General features: G+C 43.0%; 1 protein-coding gene across 4 annotated transcripts in view; it reads right to left on the minus strand.

The window, feature by feature from the left end:
- MAD1L1 (mitotic arrest deficient 1 like 1) overlaps positions 1-16,389 on the minus strand; it is a 378,161-nt gene that overhangs the window by 149,791 nt on the left and 211,981 nt on the right. For all 4 annotated transcript variants that reach the window (XM_065684510.1, XM_065684508.1, XM_065684507.1 and 1 more), the window contains exon 15: positions 13,390-13,480. In XM_065684510.1, the coding sequence (XP_065540582.1) occupies positions 13,390-13,480 (91 nt within the window). The remainder of the gene's footprint in view (positions 1-13,389; positions 13,481-16,389) is intronic.

The following is a 16,389-nucleotide window of genomic DNA, read 5'->3' on the forward strand; positions in this document are numbered from 1 at the left end:
GATGTTTCCTTTTAGGAAAGTCCATTTTCATCTGCACATGAAGAGCGCACTTAGGAATTTGTGTCTGGCTGAGCATTCAAGACAGTGCAGAAGGGCTCCATGCTGAGGATGTTTTTCATACTTCAGTAATCAGTAGTTACAAAAGGAAATACAAGCAGCTCCTTGTAGTAGCCATAGGAGACGGAAAGCACTGCAACATTACACGAGAACCAAATGCCTGTTTCAGTTATGAACTCTATTAAAGTTGCATGAAAGTGTTAAACCAAATGCTGAAACCCCACATTTGATACGGAAGAGGCCTATTATGTCAGCTTGCACAGTCCTTGCCAATGCAGCACGCTGACTAATATTAATCATTCTGTGTTCTAATTATCTTACCATTATAGCAATTTTCCTGATGATCATCCCTTTTTTTTCCCTTTTTGCTGTTGTTCAGTGGTTTTCAGTGATGCAGGCTGTATGGGTTGGAACACCTCGTTGCCACCAGAATGTTTCCAAAGATTATTCCAAAGGGTGTGTTATTATCTCTCTCCATCATTCCCTTGGCTTACCAGGACATACTTTCAAACAAAAGGATGCGAAAGAGGAGGACGTTGCTTTGCTTCTGTCCCCTCACGTGCTGTGCACTGACACAGATAGGCTGTGGAAACCTCCCAGATGACCCAGTGCCACCCTCTTCCAGCACTTGGTCCAGTGACACTGAGTGTACCAGCGCTGACCACAACAGGACAGCAGGAAACAGTTTCCCTGCTATTGCCCAGCTGGAGTGAGACTGCCTCAGTAATTGCAGTAGAGCAAGAACGGATTTCATTTATTTTCTGCTTTACTTCAGAGAGAGAAAGCACAGATTTACCCACTGGCCTCTTTCCTATCCCCAGAGCATGAATTACTTGCAGATGCATAGATAGAAGCAAAGACACAGACAAGTCCCTTGAATCAAGGAAGCCATCAGTCCTTTCTGCCTCATCATCCTCATGCACATATAGTGACATTTTAATTAGCTTCCCCTGTGTCTGACAGACATCCTGGGTCACGCAGAGAAACCACCTTTCACTTCCTACCCTCACAAAATTAAAAAGGAAGAAAAAGCTACCCAGTCCCCTCCTCTTTCCTACCCAGTCCCCTCCTCTTTCCTACCCAAGGAACTCAACTGCTTGCCAGAGAGCACTAAGAATCCATGAGTGAAGAATATTTTCTGCATTTGCTGTGGAAATCTCGTGGTGATATTATCTGTCTTTCAGTTCAAGCTCAAAGCTCAATTGTTTTTCTTTTGCAAGTACAAGGAGGCTTCAAGCAGCACTGAAATCTTTTCAGATGGGGAGAGTCATCTCTTTACTTAGAATTTACAAGAATAAGAGAGATCTATGGATAAACTGAAACAATAAGAGGAATGGCTGTGGGCTAGCCTACTGGAACTGAAGGGTTTTGAGTTAACTGCTCCAAGCAGCAAATTCAACATTATCTTGATCTGAGTGCATAAAGAAAGAAATACTTCAGGAGCACCTTTGCCCAGTAACAAGTTTTCAAGCTACCATTGAGTAAATTGGTAGAAGGGCATCATCTCTAACTCTCACACATGTCTAAAGGAAGGATCCCCCTGAAGCATGCAACATGAGTAAAGTGCGTTAAGTTGAACAGAACGGCCAAAGAGCTGATACAGCAGGGGTGAAAGGGTAGGCTCAGGAAGAACATGCTGATGAATTGACCACTAGGTTTGCTTTGCAGTATGTCCAGTATTTTTTTCTCTAGGGTGCTTGAGAGAATGGACCACACATAAATCTTCAGGTGCTGACGCAGATCTATCTTCTAAGCAGTTAGTGTCAACAGCAGCATCATACTCAGAGGATATCAGAGACCCTGGGAAAGCAGAAAGGCCAAAAGACATTGTGCATTCAATCCCCAAATTACTTGGACTTAGAAGTTAAGTGTCTACGTGCCACCACAGCAGAGCTACTAGGCAGCACGAGAGAAACCATTTCATATGCTATACAATCACTACTCCTTCCCACCACCCACCTGAGGAGGACCCTAATGAATGCCTGTCATATTGACATCTTCTTCATTTCAACTTCTGGAAACCTTAAAGGAACAGTCTAAAAACTGCCACGGTTGCGGTGTCCAGGGAAGAACCCCGAGCCCAGATCCTCTGCCTGCTCTCCCTCCCAAGCAGTTATTTCCCTCTGTTTGGCCACCTTTACCATCCACCTGACCACATTCTGGTCAAATCCTGCTGAAACAACCTGGGTGACGTTCCCTATTTTATACCCATATGCCTCAACCCATGTCTACATATAAATAAGAGTGCACACATTCTAACAATTGTCTGCAAATACACACTAATATATAATCTATAATAAATATATAATATATAGTTTGCAGTGTAGGGTATATTATGTATAATTTATAATGCATAGCATATTATATACATAAAATATAATGTATATTATACACTATACTGTGTATCATATTATATATAACATATAATACATTACATATAGCATATATATTATACATATACATAAAACAACATATATGTTCTATGATTTATATATTATGTTATGCTATATCACATTACATTACATATAATGTAACATATATTGCATTATATATAGCAAAACATACATTATATATTATATACAATCTATAAGATTTAATTATATATAATTAAGTTCCCTGATGTTGTGTCTAAATGTTCAGGCTGCTCCACTGGGATAATATTAATCATATTAATTATGATAATATTAATGCTAAAAGACAATATTAACAAGACCTCACACGCACCTAATCAGGCTTCTCCTTGTGCACTGAACAGATGAACCTGTGAGCAAGCCCTGACTCCTACGGAAATAACCTTAAGGTCTGCACCTCTAGCTGTGATGGATCGAAAGGGAAAGCAGCTCCGCAGCTGAGGTCCCATGCAGGGCCTGCCCTGCCAACAGCTTTTCACATCCCCCTAGTTACAAAAATGAGAACATTTCATTACTACTGATGGCAACTGTGGTAGCATTGCACAGAGAGAAAGGATGTATCCACTGGAAGACAACCAAAAATACACGAGAGAATCTCTGTGGAGCTCATCCTTGCTGCACAGCCTTCATGTTAGTGGTTTTTCAAGTTTTTCATCTTACTGGAGCCAGAAGCACAATGAACCCCCTTTCAAAAGCAATGTCTTTGTTCTGAAAGGTCACAATCTCAACTGAACATCTTATGTTGTGTCCAACATACACAATGGTTTTCATTTTAGATGTCCTGCCAAAAATGCAAAGAACAGGCACAGCTTCTGTATTATTTAAGATACGTGGGGTTTAAATGTTCATCGGGGAAGCAGCAGCAGTCCTGATGGAGCCGAACCCCAAGCACATGTAAACACAGATGCAACAGATCACTTGGGAACCCTTCCATCTGTATTAAACACAAATGGGCTTTACAGACACCACTGCTCCTTTGTACACATACAACTGCCTCTTGTGACACCCCAGATGTCTTAAGAGACACAAAGAAGATGCTCTTCCCACAGGGTTTCACTTATCCTGCCATCCCGACTGTCTCTTCTTATTTATTTAAATAGAACAGCCTTTCTATCTAAATTAGGCATCATTTTCCATGTTGCTGTTACCTGTCTTTCAAACCTAGGCAGGAAAGCTGTCAGAAACAATTTCATTTTTCTGACTTGCTGGATCTATGTCTCTCTGGAGTCTTCTCAAACAACAGCAAGTGGAAATTGAGGCAAATTTGGAAACTTAGCATAGGAAGAGACTGTATCATGATCTGACTGCATTTGGGGGGGTGGCAGAAATGCTGTGGCTTTGGGGTGTTACTTTTCCCCACTCACATCCCTGGGTCTACAGGAACACCCCAAGCTCCCATCCTAGCAAACCTGGACTGCAGATGGAATTGCTCAATGCCACATGTTTTAGTGACAGAGGCACATCAAGCTTCCCTTCCACTATTTGATAAAATTCTTTAGGGGAAACACATTTTCTTTATGTAGATCTCTGCCTGCTGGCATGAGATAGGCGGTAGGTCAGTCTGCTCAAAAGGAAGGGTTCTGGAATATGGAAGATAACACATCAACATCTCACATGCTTGAATCCCCCTGACAGAGGTCACAAAAAGAAAACCTGTTTCTCTGAAGCACGCTGCCATTTCCAGCAGTGGCTCAGCTCAGAGCATCTCCCATTTCCTCACCTATATTTTAGCATCATTATGACCGCTGCCCACTCCTCACTGACACAAAACAGGCAGGTTTTCCTCTCCTCCTCATAACACACACACAGAGACTGGCTGAACTCTGACTTCACTTATTTTCCATAATCTGGGTAACACATTCTGGTCTTCTGCCTCTGAGAAATGATGTAGACTTTTCCACTTACAGAGGAGTAGAGGAAAAATCCTGCACCATAACCGGAGTCTCCTTATCAGAAAAGTAAAGTTGTTGAATACTATTACTGAACACTCTAACTTTACAAAGACCAGCAGCAAAAAGCCAGACCACAGTAGAAGAAGTGGCAAAGACAAGGACAGCATGAAACTGGGACTATTACTTTGCTTTAATCAAAAATGTGAAAATAATTGGGTCATCAAACACAAGCTGAAATGATAATGAGCAACGAAAAGCTAAAAGTGTAACATGGAAAGAGTTGAGGTTTATGGACATGGCATTCATAGAAATCTAAGGGAAAGCACAAAGCTTCAGTAAACAAACCTTGGGAGGTGTCATTTTCCCTATATGGGTCTAAATGACATTTTGGTTTTGTTTCTGTGGCATCGCAGCAGAATTCAAAGCAGCAGCAGAATAATAGAAAATGAAGAAAGAACAAGTGAAAACTAATTTGTGCCATCAAGTGACTACAGAGAAAAACCAGACACTGTAAAGGGACAGTCACTGTTATCATGTCCTGAAACTTTGCTTTGTCTTTGTTGTGTGATAAATGAGATTAGAGGAGCTTAAAAGTGAAGCCTCTTGTGTGTGTCTCCTCAGCCTTGGTTTTCACCTGTGGGATGATTCTGGGAAAGCAATGCAACATTCTTCTTGCCCAGGAACTTCCTGTAGTTCCTACTTACTACTACTTCATCAGCTGGCATTGGAAGTTATAAACACAACTGTGCATCTGAATGTAACTGTAGCTGAAATTACTGATTTTCTTGCTGTTTTTACCATACAAGAACCCTAACACTGATGTCACTGCCACACCACACTTTCCATTGATGAAAGCAGTGCAAACACATAGAACACCTCCAGATTTAGTGGTTTAGTGCCCCCCTGCCATGCAACCAAGTTTTGCACAACTTTTAAAACCTCACTGCTCATTCTGCAGTGCCTGTTCAGAAAATCCAGGCTTGTTTCAAGCCAGCTTTCTTGTATCACAGCAGGACTTGACCAATTTCTTAGCATTTTCCCCTTACAGAATACACACACTTTAGGAGCAACGTCCTCCTTAGGCAGCAGCATCCTCATCTGCAGTTAGTGCTCATCACCAGCTTTTCTACTCTAGAACTGATGCCACCTCTTAAAGTTGGTGCTTGACGTGTCCTGGTACAGTGACCTCTTCCAGCAGGACATTTCCCCTGCCCCAGCTTTGTCCCTGCTTACTCTGCACTCTTTGTGCTGCTGCTCAGGTATTGACACTCAGTCACTGACCTTTCCCTGTTTCAGAGCTGTTGAGGGAACACAGCGCTCATCTTTCCTCCCCCTCTGCTCATCTAATGAGCTTTGCAATGCCACACAACTGCTGATATTTTCAGGGACAGTGGCAGAAGTACATTAATGCATTTATTATAGATTTCTGTGTTAAATGTATTATGCAAATGTTAATCAGTTTCTGCAAAACTTCAGGAAAGGTGCTGCATGAAATAAACAATACGGCGTTAGCTCTGGCAGTGGAATTTAGAGAGCTGCAGGTCTTTAATATTCAATGTGAAAATTCCTTTAAAACATTTTTTTAAAGGGCATGTTGGTAAAATTTCCCTGCACAAATGTGAATCTGTGCACTCCTAGTCCCTGATGCTATCAAACATTAGCAAGTCTGTACAGTGCATGTCCTTGTTTTATTCGACATCCACTATGCACATGACATTTATCAGGGCCACTGAGGCCATGAAACAGCTTCTCCTTGAACCACCTAATGACAAATCTACAACTTGATGACATGTTTATGTTTCTCCTCTCTGCTCCCATGGAATGTTTCTATGTCCTGTTAACTCTAATAACTGCAATTAATTCAGAATTAACGTGTACAAATATTTGCACAGCCCCAGGTGATTCAGTGTCACACAGTCCTCAAGGGCTGGAGCACGGCAGGTTCTGCAACCCTTCCATTTTACACTTCAGCACCTCATTCACATGGCACAAGATACACGATGTTTTCTCCCAGATAAACATATCCTTTAAGCACAATTTACAGGCACATTATAGGGGAAGTTCTTTTCCCGCACATTCATTTTGGTAGTGCTTTAGCATATATCCTTCGCAGCTGGCTGGTAGCACTGAAAATAGAATCACAGAATGGGCTGGGTTAGAAGGGACCTGCACTTCTCTGCTTAGCTCATCTTTTTACAGGGTCTCCTCTTGTTATGTTCTCGGCTCTTCTATCTCATAATTAAATCCCTCTAGAGCACACATAGATTTGTTCCTACCCCTTGCCAGAAGCTATACCTGACTGAAGAAATGCCAAGTGGTTTGCACTAACCCATTTAAAGAAGCTTCTTTTTGTTTTTTAAATAGGGCTGAACTTGACCACCTGAGACTCTTAGTGAGAAGCAGCTGGGCCACAGGGGCAAATGAGGACCACAGCACTCACAGATGAAGGAAAAAGGACAGGAAATTTGGGAAAGGGAAAGCATGGAGAAGACTCTTGAACATTTGAGAGGTCAATTAAGGAACCTTGAGAGGTTGACAATGTCCCTTTTAAGTTTTATAACAGTGTAAATGATTCATTCATCATTCTCCACTGGTCACATAATGAACAACTAGACTGCTAAATGACCTCAACTCTGCCTTGGGCTCTTAACTCCAAGCTAGTTACTGCCTGGCCGCCAAAGTCCTAACTATTAAATGAGTCATTAATGTTTAAAGAGGAGAAACATTCCCTGTCCACCACACAGAGGAATCTGTGCTGGGGTACAGCTCCCAAATGTTTTGTTAGTCCCTCAAAACAGCACTAGCATACGAGGGAGACTAACCCAAACGTAAAGGTTGCAAAGATAAGGGAGAAAAGAAACATGAGAGCACTCTGGATGTCCCAGCGCCTTCTTCATCCATGGACATTTGACTTCTGGAGAACTTAATTCAGGAGACAGCTGCCATCGACTCCCCCTGCAGAGCCTCCTGCTTTGGTGGGACCAACCACATGTCCATGCTAGCTTAGGCAGGCCAATTAAAACAACCTCAAGCAGACAAACAGGTCAAATTTTCAGTCACCCACTCTATTTGTAGCTAACTTTACCAATTATGTCAGCTCCTCTTACTAAGAAATAAAGCAATTTCTGCTTGTAGAACATGCTTATTTCTTATCTTCAAATCATTACAGCTCAACACAACTACCACTGAAGTGGACAAGTGGTTTATGGTTTAATTTGTGCAAAAATAATCAATTTAAGCCCTGGAAGAAACAAAGGTTTAATTAACCAGATTAATATCTTAAGATGTAAAATGGTCGATAACAATAGTGAAATTAGACATTTAGAAAGGAACTACTACACATGCGTTAATGAATACCTCAAAACACACTAATGAAGTTGTGCCAGCATGAAAAAATACCCCTAAGCACTTTGTGGAGTGTGTTTTTCTCAGCCAGTTCCCTCATGGACACTAACAGGGAATTCGGTGTAATAGGGAATTCAGCCCCTCCTACGCCGACAGTAAAATTTAGCATAAATACCAGCTTTCTGTTTTCTGATGACTTTCCCCATACTCTGTAGGTAGCCAACTCCTTCCAACCTCTTTGAGATAACGGGCAAAGTTCAATTATTTCAATTTCTATGAATAATATTGCATTTCTATGAGTGCTGCTGTGTTACTCCTGACCATCACAAAGGCTAAACACAACTAGTTACTACTGCAGGGGCATCGCAGTTGTTCCGTTCAGAGTCTGTGCCACACTTTCACACTGCCAAAGTACCCTAGTAGGGTTTCACTAGTCCCTGAGATCCCCTCCCAGCTTTCTGAGTCCCTGTTCAGGTTTCCTTGACTGCCAGCATCCAGGGGTCATTATTTTTACTCAGAAACAAGCAAGAAAATAAGGACTCCTCCCATTTAGCCTCGTAAATACCCATGCACACACTCAAAGTGATCAGGCTGCTAGCTTGGCTATGGGACTAGAGGTGATTTTCAAGCCCAACCACATCTCCCTGCCTTTTATCTGCACAGATCCACTTGTCTGAACTCTAACTGGAGTTTCATTTTTATCACCAACCAGCTGTGAACTAATCACAAGGACTTCTAACTAGTCCTGCTCCCTTTCCAAGCATATGGAGCCAATTAAGTCAAACTGCAGCTGATTTTAATCAATCTTCCTTGAAGCAGCCAAACTTGAAGAATCTTTCCTCCTTCAGCTCAAAGAGTAGAGGACAGCAGGAAAAGCAGGAGAGTAGTATTTGCATAAGGAACACTTCACATCCGCTTCGTTGCCTGCAAACACAGGGCTTCTAGCAGTAAGAAATGCTAATTGAACACTCCTCATGAGTCTTTCCTCCCACTTTATCTAAAAAGCACTGATTTGATCAGTCTCTTGTTCCTGCCACTGAGCTGCACTTTTCCACCAGCAGCTCTGGAAGATGGGACACACCATTTCAGATAACTAGCCAAACCAAACCCTTCACTGAAGTCTCAGCAAGTCAGCCCACCCAAGGCCAGGCACTAACAGTGTTTTTTGCTTCATGGAAAGAAAGAATGAGAGAGGAGAGAAGATAAAATTGGTTAAAAACACTCTTTTTACATATTATTTGAATCTTCCTCCTGAGCCACAGTTCAAATCCTGTGCAATGGGGACGGCACCCTCAGCAGGGTGTCATTTCTCCACAGTTCCAACGTTTCTTGTGTTTTTATAATCTGAGGGTTTTATTAGCTGTAAAGACCTGACCAGTGAGTAATATCCATGCTAAGATCTTTATACCAGTGAAGGAAAATCAATGCAGCCTGCAGCTAGGTGTCAAGAGCCAAGAGGTTTATGGAAGAAGGGGTGTGTGGATGTGGAAAGAGCCTTAAGCCATAACTCAAGCTGTCCCTACACAAGCAAAGGATACAAAGAGATGTCAGATGTCATACACACTGCTGTGGATAGCTATCAGGATCTCGGTTTATTTATCTGCTAATACTCAGCTCAAGAAGTGTGAATTACACACATAACACCAAAGCACCTTCACACCTGCTCGCTTGCACTGTGGCCAGTGCATCAGGGTCCTGTAGTTCACAAATTGGCACTAGCAATAGCAGCAGGAACAAGCAACATACGTGTGCCAATACCCGGATACAAAAGGATGAGAGAAAGAGGCAAATTTGAAACTTGACTCTTTTCCACACATCAACACAGTCAAACGCTGAGGTTTAATCACCAAATACTGGCTGTATTTCCTTCCATTTCATTCACCACACTCAGCTTTGTGAACTCCACAGGCTTCAGTCCAGTGTAAAGCAGTTGAAGCTTTACTTCTACAACCTGCCTCTTCCTCTTCCAAATTCACTTTAATGCATCCCTTCTATGTATCTTTCATATAGTAGATACAATTCCAGAAAGCCAGAGGTTTTATTTTCAAATAGAAGGAACTGCAGATATAGACCTGTCAGAAATCACCCTCATCCTGCCCTGTTTAATGTCACCCCTTACTTTTTCTTACATCTGTATTTGATTTGATGCCATGCTTTCCCCAGGTTTATAATTCCAACCACCTTTCTGTTCAGTAGAATTTTCTTGTTTTCTCTATGTAAGCTTTGCCTTGCTTTTTCTTCCCTTGGTGATAAAGTGACATTATTTTAACCCATCGCTTCCCAGTGATTTCTTTCAGAGATGGGAATAAGTAACATGTCAAACTAGCAACATTTCAGTGACCTTATCTGAGTGTACAATAATATTTTCAGTGTATTTGCTCTGCACTGATAGAAGACGTGGATTTCTATGCTTATCCTTAATTTAGCGTGTTCCCACTGTAAGGAACCTTCTTCCAAAGTATTTAGAAAAGTAATTCCAAGCTTGGCTTGTCATGATATTTGATTCTCAAGGTGAATAAAAAATGGTTGATGTTTTTGTCTCTGAGGAGTTCTGAAATCTTGACCATTCCAGCGGGTACACACTGATCAATACTTACATTTTAGTGCTAAGCTTACGTATTCCTTTATTTACACTTTCCTTTCTACTCCTCTTTTGGAGAAGCTGTTTGTGGCATCCAGTCTTGCAAGACACAAGTGAAGTGAGAAGCCAAGGAAAGGGGGAGCTACCTCCTGTTAAATAAAGAATGAAAGCCACATCCTCAGCCTTGGCAAAGTAGATGTAAGGGCATGGATACCTTAATTCAGCTCCCTAAGCAGCCTCTTGGGGGACTGGCAGATTTCTCCTTCCTAGACCTGCTAAACCAGACGACCACTTTTCTTCTCTTTTTCCACACCTACATGTTATCTCCTCCTTCCCATATAATTTTCTCTCTGCTCTATCAGCAGATACTCTGTTCACAAAGCCCTGACCTGCACAGTACTGCATTTAAACAGTGAGCACCATTAATGAGATAGGTCATGGAGATGCTGTCAGAAGCCTTCCAAGCCTCTTTGGTGACCCGTACAACTGTTATTGTACCACAGCTTTAATACAGAATGAAGGTCCCATCTTGTTCCTATCACCACATTACTGTTCTATACTGTGAAAGCTCAGCTATCCAAATGGCAGCTGATGATAGTCTCCTCTACCAGAAGGCAGACAATTTGCAAGACTACTCTGAAGACTTCAGACCTTTCCTCTTTGAACTGGGACCGGTCTTGTTCAACATCTTGGTCGGTGACATGGACAGTGGGACTGAGTGTGCCCTCAGCAAGTTTGCCGATGACACCAAGCTGTGTGGTTCGGTTGATACACTGGAGGGGAGGAATGCCATCCAAAGGGACCTTGACACGCTTGTAGGGTGGGCTGATGCCAACCTCATGAAGTTTAACCATGACAAGTGCAAGGTCCTACACCTGGGTCAGAGCAATCCCAGGCACAGCTACAGGTTGGGCAGAGAAGAGATTCAGAGCAGCTCTGCGGAGAAGGACTTGGGGGTGGTGGTTGATGAGAAAATGAACATGAGCCAGCTCCAGTGTACGCTCGCAGCCCAGAAAGCCAACCATATCCTGGGCTGCATCAAAAGGAGTGTGACCAGCAGGTCGAAGGAGGTGATCCTGCCCCTCTGCTCTGCCCTTGTGAGACCTCACCTGGAGCATTGTGTGCAGTTCTGGTGTCCTCAACATAAAAAGGACATGGAACTGTTGGAAGAAGTCCAGAGGAGGCCACAAGGATGATCAGGGACTGGAGCACCTCCCGTATGAAGACAGGCTGAGGAAGTTGGGGCTGTTCAGCCTGGAGAAGAGAAGGCTGCGTGGAGACCTCACAGCAGCCTTCCAGTATCTGAAGGGGGCCTATAGGGATGCTGGGGAGGGACTCTTCGTCAGGGACTGCAGTGACAGGACAAGGGGTAACGGGTTCAAACTTAAACAGGGGAAGTTTAGATTGGATATAAGGAAGAAGTTTTTGACTGTAAGGGTGGTGAGGCACTGGAATGGGTTGCCCAAAGTAGTGGTGAATGTTATATCCCTGGCAGTGTTCAAGGCCAGGCTGGACAGAGCTTTGGGTAGCATAGTTTAGTGTGAGATGTCCCTGCCCACAGCAGGGGGGTTGGAACTGGATGATCTTAAGGTCCTTTCCAACCCTAACTATTCTATGATTCGATGATTCTATGTGCAATTTGAAAAGCTTGTGTGTTCTGGCATCTCAGAAGTAGCAAGAACAAAGCAGAGCACCTCAAGACAGCACAAATAAAATAGAGAATTCCTCTGGTCAGCCAGCAGCCATGGTAAGACAACACAGGCAAATTAAACGTGACCTTAGTGAATCGTAATGTGCTCTGAAGCCAAAGCTGCTGTTATGTTTGTTGGAGACCTAAGCATCCAAACACCAGCCCAAAGTTTTCCTGCTCATCCGATGACTGAAACCCAATTAAAGGAGCCGGGTGACAGGTTTCACACTAAACGTGGCTCAGCAGAGATGCTCAGCAGCTCTTAGCTCTCTGCTTTATCAAAGCTGTCACTTCCCCCGGCTCTAGGAATTGGTAATAAAAAAAAAAAAGGGAAAAAGATTTGATTCGCCTCTAATAGGTGTCAAGATAAAATCAATGCTCTCTGTCTGCAATGTGGGGAGTTTCAAACCTGCAGGTTTTCCACCATGAAGCAATTTACACAAAAATGGGGAAAAAAATAAAGGGAGAAAGAAAGAAAAATTAAGAGAATGAGACGCTACAATGCCAAATTGTTCAGTGTATCAGAGAGAACAGAAGGGAGAGATAACCCTGTTCATATCAGGATGGGCTTTGATTAAACAAAAACGCTCAGGTTCTTGTTTGCTCTAGTACCTTTCAAACAAGAAACACTATAAAAGCTTGAAACAACTCCCATGCCCCTGATCTGCAGAGAGGAGCTGTTCCCTGAATGTGAGCAAGCTGAACAGACAGTCCACTCGCCCCCTTCAAGGAGGGTGAGACTTCACAGATCTATGCAGAGTGAAAAGCTGGAGACCTTCAGCCATATAAGACAGCACTACCTCTGGAACAGGTAAACCACCCACAGTGGCACAGCAAGAGAAACACATCCTCTTGTCCTTCTGACTCCACACCTTCTGCTCTTCATGTCTGTGGTCTGGAGATGTACCACATTACCCTCTCAACAGCACTGCTGCTTCCTGGCTTGGAAAACTGCTAAATAATGAGGCCGCAGACTGATGGTCTCTGTCTTTACCACTGATAGCGGCATTGGAGTCTTCAGTATGAATGGAGCTCAAATTTCCATATCAGCTCCATGCTTTTAAGCCCAGCCTACACTCCTGCTTTGGCATAAATGAATTTGCACACAGACAACTTACAGTAGTGGAGTTACTTAAAATGGAAGTTTTTAAGGCTCTAAGAAGAGAAAGAAGAGGTTCTAGGCAAGGGCATTAAAAAAGATAACTGCACTTATGAGACTGACATCAAAATACTCCAAAACCATGGTCAGAGATAGATATGTGTTGGTGCAGTTCGCATACGCTTCTGGTGCATTGCTCAGACTGAGGGAAGTGCAGCTGTGTGCTGTGAGCATTCTGGTACATTTGTTAGAACAGCTACAGTGAATGGACTATGTCAGGCTCTCCAGCTGCTCTGGACCTCCACATTTCCTACCTGCACAGTTAGCTTCTCCAGTTTCATTTCCAGAGATCTGTTCTGCTCTTCCAGCTTGTTGCGTTCAGCTTCCAGCTCCTCAATTTTCTGCCTGGAGAAGAAGGGAAAGTTAATGACACTGTGTCCCTGCACAATCCCACCATAAATCATCAAGCAAAGCATGAAATCACAAGCAATATCAGATTATTATCTAGTACCACAAAGCTACACGACCAAGGCAGTTAAAACATATGACTAAAAGATACAAGTCTGTATGATGAAAATAAAATTTGTAAAAGTTTATTAAAAATATACAACTTGAATATAAAGCAAATCCAAGTTGGATACTTCCTGAACCACAGACTGAGTCTAGACCATCATGTTTAATAACTACTAACAGCTGAAATCTCCAGGAGTGCATCAAATCTCTTTTTGATCTGATTTATACTTTTGGCCTTCACAACGCTCCTTGGCAGTGAGTTCCACAATTTAATTATGTGCTGTATGAAAATTTAGTTCATTCTGGTTTATACTTCACAAGTGATTATTTCACTGAGTACCTCTTAATTCTGCTATGAAAGGTACCGTGCTCCCCTCTCCATACCATTTTACAGGCCTCCTCTGTTATTACCTGAAGAATCTCAATTTAGTCTTTCCTTACATCAAGGATTTTCTGTATTTCTCCTCATCTTTATTGACCTTCCTTGTTCTTCTTCAGGTTTTACCCAGACTTTTTGCTATGAGAAAAGCTAGAGCTCCAAACAGCACTCAGATGCATTCAGTGGTATAATGAAGCTTTCTGTTTTGTCCTTGTCTCCTTTTCTAATAATGCCTGGGTATTCTATTTGTCTTTTTAACTACAGAGCACTTACCTGGTATTTTTAGAAAACTGTTCACAATAAAGTAAGATCTCCTTCTCGAGTAATAACAGCTCATTTGGAGCCCAGTACTGAGGGAGGAAAAGTAAAGATATTTTCTCCTATGTGCATGGGTTTTGCAATTACTGACGTACAACTTCATTTCCCATCTCGAGTTGAATCATAAAGTTCTTCTGAAGCCCTGAGCAGTCTGATAAGCTGAATAATTTCATATTATCTCAAATTCTGTCAGCTCACTACTCACAAATTCCAATTTGTGTTGGACAAGTTCCCAATAAAAACCATCCTAGCAACAGTGGGAACACCTCCGTATTGTGGCAACAACATTTACTCTTTGATTTTCTATCTTTTAAGTTCATAGCACATAAGCAAATTAATGGAAGAAAAATGCATGAAGCTTCACAGAATAAAAAGACATCATATTATCTCTGGCTCAGGAAATCCTGGAGACAAGGCACTAGAAGCTAGGAGAGCCTTCTGGCAAAGCAGTTTTGCTTTATTCACATGGTCATCCCCCAGCAGCCATCTCTGCAAAGAGTACACCAGACAACCAGCCCTCAGTGGCTGTTATAGTCCTAATAATCCAACAAACAACCTTCATTCATATTCCACAGAGTAAAGTTTCTTTCTGACCTTTGGCTCAATGCTTTTTGAAAGGTCAAATACATCCTATCAACCATATCAGCCTTAGCCAAAGGATTGTTGATTCCTTCAGAGAACCCTATCACACTTGTTTGGCGGGAGATACTATTATAGAACATTCAGTGTAACATTTCTGTTTGCGTTTAAGTACAGGGTACTTAACGCTGCTCCGAGAACCTAACCTTTCACATGTTAACTGTGCAACTAATGTAGATTATCTACTGGAGACCAGTAATGAGTGGTGTCCCTCAGGGATCGGTGTTGGGACCGGTCTTGTTTAACATCTTCATTGCTGACATGGACAGTGGGATCGAGTGCGCCCTCAGCAAGTTTGCCGATGACACCAAGCTGCGTGGTTCGATTGATATGCTGCAGGGAAGGGATGCCATCCAGAGGGACCTTGACACGCTTGTGAGGTGGGCTGATGCCAACCTTATGAAGTTCAACCACGACAAGTGCAAGGTCCTACACCTGGGTCGGAGCAATCCCAGGCACAGCTACAGGTTGGGCAGAGAAGAGATTCAGAGCGGCCCTGCAGAGAAGGACTTGGGGGTGCTGGTCGATGAGAAAATGAACATGAGCCGGCTTCAGTGTGTGCTCGCAGCCCAGAAAGCCAACCGTATCCTGGGCTGCATCAAAAGGAGTGTGACCAGCAGGTCAAAGGAGGTGATCTTGCCCCTCTACTCTGCTCTCGTGAGACCTCACCTGGAGCAGTGTGTGCAGTTCTGGTGTCCTCAACACAAAAAGGACATGGAACTGCTGGAACAAGTCCAGAGGAGGGCCACGAGGATGATCAGGGGACTGGAGCACCTCCCGTATGAAGACAGGCTGAGGAAGTTGGGGCTGTTCAGCCTGGAGAAGAGAAGGCTGCGTGGGGACCTCATAGCAGCCTTCCAGTACCTGAAGGGGGCCTATAGGGATGCTGGGGAGGGACTCTTCATCAGGGACTGTAGTGCTAGGACAAGGGGTAACGGGCTAAAACTTAAACAGGGGAAGTTTAGATTGGATATAAGGAGGAAATTCTCTCCTGTTAGGGCTCTGAGGCACTGGAATGGGTTGCCCAGGGAGGTTGTGAGTGCTCCGTCCCTGGCGGTGTTCAAGGCCAGGTTGGACAGAGCCTTGGGTGGGATGGTTTAGTGTGAGGTGTCCCTGCCCATGGCAGGGGGGCTGGAACTGGATGATATTAAGGTCCTTTCCAACCCTAACTATTCTATGATTCTGTGATTAACACTGATCTTTGCATTGAATTTTCTTAGATTCCTTTTCCAGAATATCATTTAAAAATTTATCGTCTTGTTTGATAATACTGACTTGTAAATGATCTAAATTAAGCTGAAAATCCCAGCACCCATCTGCCAGTATCCCAGCATTCCGCAACAGAAATTTCAGGTACAACAAAGAGGTCATCTCTCCTCTTCAATGGGCAAAAGTTCTAAACTTTTCCACAGAAGCTGGTTGATCCACAACACATTCAGCACGGAAATGCTTCCTTTAGAAACAG

This window comes from Lathamus discolor, chromosome 6 (genome assembly GCF_037157495.1).
Source record: "Lathamus discolor isolate bLatDis1 chromosome 6, bLatDis1.hap1, whole genome shotgun sequence".
Taxonomy (NCBI): Eukaryota; Metazoa; Chordata; class Aves; order Psittaciformes; family Psittacidae; genus Lathamus; species Lathamus discolor.